The following is an 11,683-nucleotide window of genomic DNA, read 5'->3' as shown; positions in this document are numbered from 1 at the left end:
AATATCATAATATGATACTCCCTCCAGGTAGTGCAAAAGCATGGCCTATCACCACTCAGAAAGGAGAGAATTTCAGTCTTGTGAGATGACAACCGTGGTGTATCTGGAGGACACCGAACACTGCGGGTAGCCCAGCCGTCCCCAAAAGGCCACTCCAACCACCGGCCGGCACACACCACACTGTGAGCAGCATCCCCTACTCTGCCCCTCCACAGACGCAAACCCAGAGGGACCCTGGCAATTTGAATAGAGTCAAGGTGTGGGCCAATACTCAGAACCTCAAAAAATATAGTTTGAAGCCTTTAGCTGTGATGACACAACAATGAATGGCGACATGAGTGTACACACATGTTCAACACACTTGTCCTGTTATTAGTGACCACCCTACGAAACACAGTAAAATAAATTTGAATGAGTACACGTAAAGTAACAAATTTTCAGCTAGTACTTGTTTCTCCTCCATGATGTATTCTTATATGTTTCTTCAAATTACCAGATCGAGCACATTTATAGTCACAATACTTGCAGCTGAAAGGTGTTTCTCCTGTATGTGTTCTGATATGTGATTTCAAAGAACTTGATTGAGCACATTTATAGTCACAAAAGTCGCAGCTGAAAGGTGTTTCTCCTGTGTGTGTTCTGATATGTTTCTTCAAATCACTTGACCTAACACATTTATAGTCACAATACTCGCAGCTGAAGGGTGTTTCTTCTGTATGTGTTCTGATATGTGATTTCAAAGTACTTGATTGAGCACATTTATAGTCACAAAACTCGCAGCTGAAAGGTGTTTCTCCTGTATGTGTTCTGATATGTGATTTCAAAGCACTTGATTGAGCACATTTATAGTCACAAAACTTGCAGCTGAAAGGTGTTTCTCCTGTGTGTGTTCTGATATGTTTCTTCAAATCACTTGAATGAGCACATTTATAGTCACAATACTCGCAGCTGAAAGGTGTTTCTCCTGTATGTGTTCTGACATGTCTTATCAAATCACTTGATTGAGCACATTTATAGTCACATAACTCACAACTGAAAGGCTTTTCCCCAGTGTGTTTTCTCATGTGTCTTTTCAAATGATAGATCCATCTTGTTTCATAGCTGCAGTCAGAACAGCTGTAGAGCTTGATCTTTTTGCCAGCCACAGATGGCTCAGTGCACTCTTCCATGGGGGAGATTGAATGTTCATTCAGTTCACCCACTTCTGTTGTATTGGCAGTTTCAGATGTGCTGCAGTTTGAAGGCCACATCTCCGGTTCACTCTCCACTGAACATCCTTCTGCCTCTTGCTCAACTGCAAACACCAATGTGATGCAACTTATAAATGATTAAAGTAGAATAGAGACAATAAAGTAATGATAAGGTTTATAGTGCAAAACACTCACAATTTTCCTTGTCTTACCTCAATCATACCTCATTGATTATCATAATCATTATACAAACCAAGAGTTTTGCAGCCAATTGTAGAAATAGTACATTAAACAGATTATAGTTAAATATTGGGTTAGATTGTGAACAATTACAGAAATAATAATAACAAATAAATTATGCCATGAGCAGTTTTCTTATTGATACACGAGAATACTGATCTATGATTGCTAATCCAGACCTTGGTTTTCTCTCAATTGACATACATATAGATTGTATTGTCAGAAAATGATTGGTTATGTATATAATTACTCTTAAAGTAATCTTTTTTGTTTGAAAACATGAAAATACTGTTAAATAAATATGAAATTTCACCTGTGTTTTGACACAAACTGAAAAAAATGTGCATCAAAATTAAAACTATAAACTGGCATGAAATTGTCAGCTTTAGTTCGATGAGTGGGGTACCCACTATTCATTGACTACTCAGAAGAGCAACATGACTACAATTGGCAAACACAGCACATTATTGCATACCAGTTTTGCTGGAAATAGGATGATAATCTGTAGTGAACACAAGTAATCAAGTGAAGGGCAATTTATTGAAAGGATGAAAGAATAAGACGGTGATGTTGTCAACACCACTATGTATATAGTGGTATATAATATACCACAATATTCCTCCATACAATCAAATTATTGAAGGAATGTGTATAAATGCAACTTATACCTATAACTTTTTCTATGGCAACCACATCTGATAGTTAGTAGAACCCTAAGTTAGTAGAAAGTGAGTTTTTAGATTCTTGAAAATTTTCTACTTCATTTATTAAATTTTTAAATTTTCAACAACATTATTAGAATCGATGATTCATTCGTTATAAGTATGGAGAGTTTAAAGTTCTAGGTCAATCTTGAGGGGATTAAACGATGATGTATTTGAAGATACAGTGAATAAACTGTATGCTCAGAGTGGTTAATCTATCACTTTTTTACTACACGTGACGTCACGCTGGCGTTCCCCCCACAACTTTGAATCTTACACCTGTGAGTGATCAACCTTCTATCTACTAATGTTGCCATTACCCTACATAATTATTCCTTCATTTCCTATTTTCTTCCATTTACAATCAAGTGTTATGTGTTATTATCATTGATGAATTAAAATAAATGAAATAATAACTTGAATCTCACCATATTCTTCCTCTTTGATGAATATTAGATTATAGCCAGGGATTAGATAATGTTGTTGGCTGAAATCACCATCAGTTGGAGAGCATGCAGTGCTGCACTCTGGCGCTGGTTCTTGGCTGCTATCATTCTCCTGCTTAACTCTCGCCATCTGCAATATTGACATAACAAACAATGAGAAGATGATCGATTATTGTTGCACCTCATGTGAAAGACACAAATATTGGTACTGTAAGGCTCAAATCACACTTACGCGGCTTAGGTCGAGAAGAGACTCAACTCTAGTCAATAGCATGTGTTTTCAAATAATGACGTCGCGGAGACTAGAATCGACTAGTCTGAGTGTCACCATTTGGAAACACATGTTATTGACTAGAGTCGAGTCTCTTCTCGACCTGAGTCGCGTAAGTGTGAGTTGAGCCATAGTCGTGAAGGAATAGCAACTACTGAATTTGACTGCTGTCTTGAGTTATATCACAATAATTCCAGTTTTAATAATAGTAATTGTAATGTTTTTCAAAGATTATGAAATTGCAAGCTAAGGCCAGCCATTCACTTTAAGGTTTGCACCTTAAAGGAGGCTGGCACCCATTTGTAATTTATTAACTTTGATATCTGTGTATTATGCCACTGTCCACTCTCATATTTCCTATGACATTGAGATTTATAGTGGGACTAGTGCATTTAACTTGAACAGGATATTAAAATTCCAAAAAAAGCAGTAAGAAAAATATTTTATTTAAATAGACAAGAGTCGTGCAGGACATTTTTTAAAAAGTTAGAATTAATGACGATGTATGTACTTTATATTTACAAAACAATATTACACATAAAAAATAATGAAGACAAATTCCACAGGCAATCTAGTGTGCATGACTATAATACAAGAAATAGGAACAACTTTATTATCAAAGAACATAGTAAAGAGAAGTACAAACAAAGCCCAACCTATATGGGCATCAAATTCATTACTTACCTTCCTACTAGTATTAATCATGAAAAAGTAATTACAAGGTTTAAAAACAAACTGAAAAATTATATCGTGGAATTAGAATTATACAGTTATGAATAATTTTATAGTGCCAACTCATTATGTATTTAGACTACCTATTGTTGATGTATTTTGTTTTTTACTTGTATTTATTTTATTATTTTGTTGAAAATAATAAAGAAAGACGCATTCATGTACATTTTGATGTATGTTTTGAATGAAGAGATTGATTGATTGATATATTAAACAAGCTGGTCTTCCTGTGGGACTTCCCACAATTCAAGCCATGCGCTAATAATAATAATAACAAGCTGGTGACCTGTGCTCTGTAATTGTGTGTTTGAAGCACTTGACAAACTTAATACTTGACGTTCTGAAATCTTGAAGAACTGAACATAGACCTATAAGCATTCCATGTAAATTAGGAATCTATATGCAAAATTTCAAGTTAATCAGATCAGTAGCTCAGACGTGATGATGCATCATTCATGTTTTTCCTATCCCTACTTGTATGAGCCGATTCTTTCTTTTATTATGGGCCTACTAAAGATTACTCTGGTTAATTGATATAAATTGATAGAAATTTTAACAATTTTGAATTTTCATACTGTTTTTCTGCTGAATCTGGAAGAAACGTTTTCATACAGCTATAAGTTTTAATTATAATGTGACAAGAAAAACACAAACTTAACTGCATCACTTATTTATTCTAGTCAAGATAGAATACATGCCTGATTGGAAGTTGAACCATTGTGTGAGGATGACTCATCTTTGACGTTGCTAGTTGCAAATTCACATTCTCCAAATTCATCCTCCTGCTTCTCGATCTTGATCTGTGAACATAAGAGAAGACTTGTGTCACTTGAAAACTAGACGAATATCAAACTCAGCAAGTAATAGTGCTCAGTATTAAAATATGGGTTGTAGTAGTTGATGTTTGTTTATTTATGTTTGTTAGAATAGAAACGAGTATATTTAAGAATGCATCCCTTAAAGAATGGACCTGTTTCTATAGTTCCCATTGATGTCTTACTCTACAGTTTTATAAGATCCATGGAAGGCGATCAATAAAAATATTGCATAATATTATAAAGAATATTGCGACTGAATTAATCTTTCAACTAATTTCATCATATGCTATCAACAGTTGAAAAAAATTGGATTCAACTTTATCATAAAGCTGTAGTCAGTAAATTTCAAGGTAGATTGTTCAACAATACATGCCTGCTGAGTGGCTGTATCACTACGTGCAGCTCCAATCCCACGGTCATCAAAAGCACTTTCCTGTTTCTCAACTTTCACCTGGAACAAAGAGACAACAAAAATTAACTTGAATCCTTCACAGTAGAATCTTGATGAAACACTTTTTCTGTTTTAAGGTATCTATTTCAGATACTCTAGTTATCTACTGTACTTGACAATTAATCCTTTGTCAATTGATCAGGTAACACACTGATGATGAGAATTTTCAAAGCTTGAACTCCCCATGGATCGAATAATGGTGTTTTTGCTGCTACTTAATGGAGCTCTCAAGCAACAGACCCCCATTTTACACATTGCATGAGAGAGTACAGAGTACTGGACTGTAGATGAGTGGACAGGATGTAGGTTGCCTTTGCCTATACCAGACAGGCAGCACTGTAAATTTGCAGGTATTCAATCAATCAATCTTAATTGTTTTCATCAAACATTACAAATGTAATTCTTCTGGTATACTATCAGGACATCTATAAAATTCAACCGCTATCAAGTGATGTCATCTAACAAAGTCTCTCCCACATCAACCAATGAGCAAATGGACAGCAATGCAATGACATATTATTACATCAGTAATCGACGTTCAATTGTGTTTAATTCAATATAGATGTACTTATCTCCAATTCAAGGATTTAAAAATCTCACAATTGACCCTACTTTGAAAATATTCACATTCATTAGTTTCTCTAAAATGATTAGTTTTTCAACATTAATGAAAAAAATGAAAATAATTGTAGAAAACAATATTAGTTTCCTTGACTGGAGAGGCAAATGTTTCACATACAACACCAACACATGCTAGGTTTGAAATATATCTATTACCTTTTACCTGAAACAATGAACATTCAAATTTGAATGTATTTTTGAAAATATTTTTTACCTGAACTTTGATTTGTGGTCTCGATGTTGATACATCTTCCAGTCTGTTAACAACTACTTTTGCAATTTTCCCACCTGGAAAAAAATAAAATTATGAAGTGAAGGAAAATTATGAGACATAAAATAAAAAATGTTTATTGAATTTTCCAAGTTAAAAGTTTGATATTATGATGAATATTTTCAAGAAAAATCTCATTTCGAAAACCAATTATGAGTTTTAGAACATCAGTGTCATATTACCAAAAATAGTATCAAATGTTAATGTTCTCAATCAAAAACAGTCTAAAAAAGTAATTGCTGAAATATTGGTTTTGGATATAGATATTATTTTTCATACAAAGCATTCAGTAAGTAAAATCATTCAAGGTATTAAACGTGCTTTTAACTGAAGAACACAGCTTTTCAACATAAGAAATTACCTTCTTGTGATCACAAAAACCTTTGATGAAGACATTCCATTCATAAACAGTCTGATCCCAAACACTGCTTGGCTTTGATCATAACTAGTCCTGTCAATATAGATATAAGAAAGGGGGTGTGCTTGCAATATATACTGTAGTTCTGATGTTTTAATATATTATTTGCATACATGAGAGAAGTCCAGAACAAATTTCTACATGCAAAATTTCCTTGTGCCAGATACAGGGTGGCCCAAATACCTCGTATTTTCGGTTCATTTCCCAGTTTTCAGCTATTTCTGCCAAATCCAGTAATCGTACAGAAAAATTTGCTCTCCACTTCTTGAGATTATAAAATTCTGAATAAAATGAGATCATTCGGAACTCTCTATCTCCAAGAGTACTGAGTTATAATTTTTCAAAAATGGGTAAAATTAAACAAAAAATCAATTTTGATGAATTTTAGTTTTTGATCATCATCTTCTGATTTTAGATGTATAATTCAAAGTCACTGTGGACGTATTTTTGTGCTCTACAATCTTAGTTAACGTAGAGCGCACTATCTCATATAGATTTCCAGGTACACCTGGCAAAAATACAGAAATTTATAATCTAAATAAAGGCGAGAGCAAATTTTTCTGTCTGATTACTGGATTTGATAGAAATAGCTGAAAACTGGAAAATGGACTGAAAATACAAGGTTTTTGGACCACTCTGTATCTAGCACAGATAAATTTTGCATGAAAAAAATTGTTCTGGACTTCTCTCATGTATCCATATCATATATTTAAAAATCAGAACTACAATATATATTGCATCACCAATGTATATAGTGACTGGAATATCAATCAAAAGCTGAATGTTGTTTCATTAAACATTATTCAATGAATCAACATTATTGTTCGATAACTTTGATGTAAAGTCTGCACATACATTTTCATAGGTTCAGTGGATAGTTCATGGGTTTACAGTGGCTGTTATTGGTTTAGCAAAAGTTTTTCATGTAAAATAATTGGGTTTTCATAAAAAAGTTTAGACTCAAAACAACAATTGAGATTCTAGGAAATGAAAGAAGAAATAATGTATATATACTGATGGAAATAGATGAGAAATTGCATTTATTCAAATGCCCATCGATGAATAATTATTATTAAAAAAAATTCAAGTCAAATGCTGTTAAGCCTGTTGTCAATATTTGCAGTAGCAGAATTCTTCCGGGTAGTTTCACAGCATTTAACTTTGGATTTTCGTTTAATAGTGGTTAATGTGTATACTTACAAACATGGTACTCCATACTCTGGAAAGTAGTTTGTCTCTGAAAACAATACAGAGAGTACATTTTTCAATTGTCTATCTATAGTACAGTGTACAGCTTTATTAATTGAATTCTTCTAAATCTATTAATATATAACATTGAACATTTTCAGCTGCTTAGAAGCACTCAAATGAATCAACTCTATGGAGCTTTATTAGTTTTAAACAACAGAACAATATTAGTGGAATACTCAAACCATTGATCAAATGTATGATGGCGAAATTGATAGAAAATCAGTAAAAATAGCAAGAAAATTCCACAAAATAGATCATTTATGGACTTGAAGGAAAATAGCCTACATGCCAAACAGGGTTGGTCGCGGAAAGAAGGGAACAGGAACCTTGCAGTGTTAGTCGTGAGAAAGGGCTCGTGTCGGGACTAAGTCTTAGTCCTCGGACACGGGTGTCTTCCGGGGTTCGGGTGGTTGCGGAGCTCTGGTAAGGCTTTTCCTGGCCTTCCCAGAGGTCCTCTTGCGATCCCGCACTGGACTAGTGCGCTGCGGCGGCCAGTACTCTGGACTTTCCTAAGTCCTACTGGCCGGGCACTAGCTGTCCTCCCGGGGACCGATCGGCCGCGGAGTTGCGGGAAAGGCTTTTCCTGGCCTCCCAGACGTCCTTTGCGATCCCGCATGGACTAGTGCGCTGCGGCGGTCAGCACTCTGGACTTTCCTAAGTCTACTGGCGGGCACTAGCTGTCCTCCTGGGGTCCGGATCGTCCGCGGAGTTGCGGGAAGGCTTTTCTGGCCTTCCTAGACGTCCTCTTGCGATCCCGCGCTGGACTACTGCGCTGCGGCGGCCAGCACTCTGGACTTTCCTAAGTCATACTGGCCGGGCACTAGCTGTCCTCCTGGGGTCCGGATCGTCCGCGGAGTGCGGGAACGGCTTTTCCTGGCCTTCCTAGACGCCCTCTTGCGATCCCGCACTGGACTAGTGCGCTGCGGCGGCCAGCACTCTGGACTTTCCTAAGTCCTACTGGCCGGGCACCAGCTGTCCTCCTGGGGTCCGGATCGTCCGCGGAGTTGCGGGAAAGGCTTTTCCTGGCTTCCTAGACGTCCTCTTGCGATCCCGCACTGGACTAGTGCGCTGCGGCGGCCAGCACTCTGGACTTTCCTAAGTCCTACTGGCGGGCACTAGCTGTCCTCCTGGGGTCCGGGTCGTCCGCGGAGTTGCGGGAAGGCTTTTCCTGGCCTTCCTAGACGTCCTCTTGCGATCCCGCACTGGACTACTGCGCTGCGGCGGCCAGCACTCTGGACTTTCCAAGTCCTACTGGCCGGGCACCAGCTGTCCTCCTGGGGTCCGGATCGTCCGCGGAATTGCGGGAAAGGCTTTTCCTGGCCTTCCTAGACGTCCTCTTGCGATCCCGCACTGGACTACTGCGCTGCGGCGGCCAGCACTCTGGACTTTCCTAAGTCCTACTGGCCGGGCACTAGCGTCCTCCCGGGGTCCGGATCGTCCGCGGAGTTGCGGGAAAGGCTTTTCCTGGCTTCCTAGACGTCCTCTTGCGATCCCGCACTGGACTACTGCGCTGCGGCGGCCAGCACTCTGGACTTTCCTAAGTCCTACTGGCCGGGCACTAGCTGTCCTCCTGGGGTCCGGATCGTCCGCGGAGTTGCGGGAAAGGCTTTTCCTGGCCTTCCTAGACGTCCTCTCTCGCCTCGATGCCCCACTGGTGTCCTACCAATGGGGAGTCAGGTTTCGACCAAACCTGACGTGTTGTCGTTGGTCGAAACTGGCAACCCGTCGTCCAAACAGGTTAAATGTCGTTTAACACTCGCCCAAACGAGTGTAGAGCAGTGGAGTTCACTGTGTGAGAGGCTAATCGACTTTAGCCTCGACACAACTCCCGGTCGCTGAAGAAATCGGAGTTCACTTAGTACTGGTGTACTGTGACGTTGCTAGCTGCTCGCTGCTTCCCTTCCACCCTCTCTCGACCGCTCGACTTGGCTCTCCGAACTCCACTGCCTCTGCTGGCTTTCTCGAGCCTCCCTCAGTGACCGAGGGAGGGAGGAGAGGATAGGATGCGCAGCATCGCTGAGCGGTAGGCCAGTGGCTGGCTGAACGTGACCCTCAGATTCTATGAAAGATCAAAAATCAAAATCAAAATCAAATCATTTATTCTTCAAAAAACAAATTTACAGTATAAAATACAACACTTAACAAAACTTGTCTAACCTAATCCTTATATGACAATTTACAAGACATTGAGAAGAAAAAAATCCCTGCAAAGGTTTAACTGAAGCGCAGGAATGAGTCGCTATAAATAACATTATAACAATATCGAGGGAAACAGGATGTTGAAAAACTACTCTATAAAATGAAAGAAATTAATATTAAATATACAGACAGTTAAAGTTAATTGCAATAATTCGTGAAAATAGAAATGTACAAATATAAATAGGATATATAAATAAGATAGCCGAGCGTCGAAGAAATGAGCCTAAATTCAATTCCTTCTCTAGTTACGATATACATCGTGACACACTGTTCCTCTAAGGGAAGGGGGGGAAAAAAAGAGGGGGGGGAGAGGGGGGGGGGTGAGGATGGAGGGTAAAACGGCAGACAGAATGTCCCAAATGCCTGAGTACATTCTGCCGCCTCTCCGCGGTCAAACATAGACCGAACATAAACTGGGCGCCAGGTTGGTTCCTCGCCAACCGGTGGTGATGCGTCGGCACATCCGAAGAAATGAGCAAGATACCCGGCCAGATCCTAGGCCTAGCTTCAGAGAAGATCTGAAGATCTGCGCCGTGCTTTCGCACTGCGTTGAGACGCCGTGTTCGCACACTGCAAGAGACCGCCGTGCTTCCGCACTGCGAGGGGGGACGCCGTGCTTTCGCACTGCAGAAACGCCGTGCTTTCGCACTGCAAAGGACCGCCGTGTTCCGCACTGCAATGGGGGACGCCGTGTTTGCACACTGCAAGAGGCCGCCGTGCTTCCGCACTGCGATGGGGGACGCGTGCTTTTCGCACTGCAAGAAAACGCCGTGCTTTGCACTGCAAAGGACCGCCGTGCTTCCGCACTGCAATGGGGGACGCTGTGTTTGCAACTGCAAGAGGCCGCCGTGCTTCCGCACTGCGATGGGGGACGCCGTGCTTCCGCACTGCAAGAAGCGCCGTGCTTTCGCACTGCAATGGGGGACGCCGTGTTTGCACCTGCAAGAGGCCGCCGTGCTTCCGCACTGCGATGGGGGACGCCGTGCTCCGCACTGCAAGAAGCGCCGTGCTCTCGCACTGCAAAAATAAGGACGCGCGGTGCTTGCGCACTGCAAAAGGAACGCGTGCTTCGCACTGACCGGGGCGCCGGCTTCCGCACTGCCAGGACGCTATGCTTTCGCATCGCGAAAAAGGACACCGTGCTCCCGCACTGCAGAGTTGCCGTGTTTCCACACTGCCGAGGGACGCGTGCTTCCGCACTGCAGATGAGAGTCGCGGTGCTCTCGCACTGCCAGGAGGGGCGGTAACACCAAAAACGAGATGAAAACACCTCAGACAGGTTCTGAGAACCTAAATAACATTGCAAGGGAAACGCCGTGCTTCCGCACTGCAATGAGTCGCGCCGTGCTCTCGCACTGCAAAAATAAGGATGCGGTGCTTGCGCACTGCAAAAGGAACGCCGTGCTTTCGCACTGCCCGGGCGCAGGCTTCCGCACTGCCAGGAACGCTATGCTTTCGCATCGCGAAAAGGACCCGTGCTCCGCACTGCAGAGTTGCCGTGTTTCCACACTGCCGGGACGCCGTGCTTCCGCACTGCAGATGAGAGTCGCGGTGCTCTCGCACTGCCAGGAGGGGCGGGTAACACAAAAAACGAGATGAACAACACCTCAGACAGGTTCTGAGAACCTAAATAACATTGCAAGGGAAACGCCGTGCTTCCGCACTGCAATGAGTCGCCGTGCTCCTGCACTGCAAAAATAAGGACGCGGTGTGCGCACTGCAAAAGGAACGCCGTGCTTTCGCACTGCCCGGGGGCCGTGCTTCCGCACTGCCAGGAACGCTATGCTTTCACATCGCGAAAAGGACGCGTGCTCCCGCACTGCAGAGTTGCCGTGTTTCCACACTGCCGAGGACGCGTGCTTCCGCCTGCAGATGAGAGTCGCGGTGCTCTCGCACTGCCAGGAGGGGCGGGTAACACAAAAAAAAACGAGATGAACAACACTCAGACAGGTTGGGAACCCAAATAACCACTGCAGGGAATCTCCAACACGACCAGGAACTCGTCGTGGTCTCAGCAATAGTCAGCTGAGATACAGCCCAATAATTCAGGAGCTCGCCGAGGAAGTAGACT

General features: G+C 41.5%; 1 protein-coding gene across 3 annotated transcripts; it reads right to left on the bottom strand.

The window, feature by feature from the left end:
- Positions 1-23: 23 nt before the first annotated feature.
- LOC120349059 (gastrula zinc finger protein XlCGF17.1-like) lies at positions 24-7,581 on the bottom strand. 3 transcript variants are annotated; one of them, XM_039419012.1, is made up of 6 exons: positions 7,363-7,581; positions 5,688-5,761; positions 4,775-4,852; positions 4,282-4,383; positions 2,563-2,710; positions 24-1,294 (listed from the first exon to the last, which is right to left on the bottom strand). In XM_039419012.1, exons 1-6 carry the CDS (start codon positions 7,421-7,423, stop codon positions 438-440), a joined length of 1,320 nt encoding a protein of 439 aa, XP_039274946.1. In that variant the 5' UTR covers positions 7,424-7,581; the 3' UTR covers positions 24-437. The 3 variants fall into 3 exon arrangements, with proteins under 3 accessions (XP_039274946.1, XP_039274947.1, XP_039274948.1); XM_039419013.1 differs by lacking the exon at positions 4,775-4,852 and having other exon boundaries at positions 7,363-7,501; XM_039419014.1 differs by lacking the exons at positions 4,775-4,852; positions 5,688-5,761 and having other exon boundaries at positions 7,363-7,386.
- Positions 7,582-11,683: the final 4,102 nt, after the last annotated feature.

The sequence above is a fragment of the Nilaparvata lugens genome, unplaced genomic scaffold, assembly GCF_014356525.2.
Source record: "Nilaparvata lugens isolate BPH unplaced genomic scaffold, ASM1435652v1 scaffold8143, whole genome shotgun sequence".
Lineage (NCBI taxonomy): Eukaryota > Metazoa > Arthropoda > Insecta > Hemiptera > Delphacidae > Nilaparvata > Nilaparvata lugens.
Note: the sequence above shows the minus strand (reverse complement) of the source record. Positions and strands in the feature narration are given on the sequence as shown.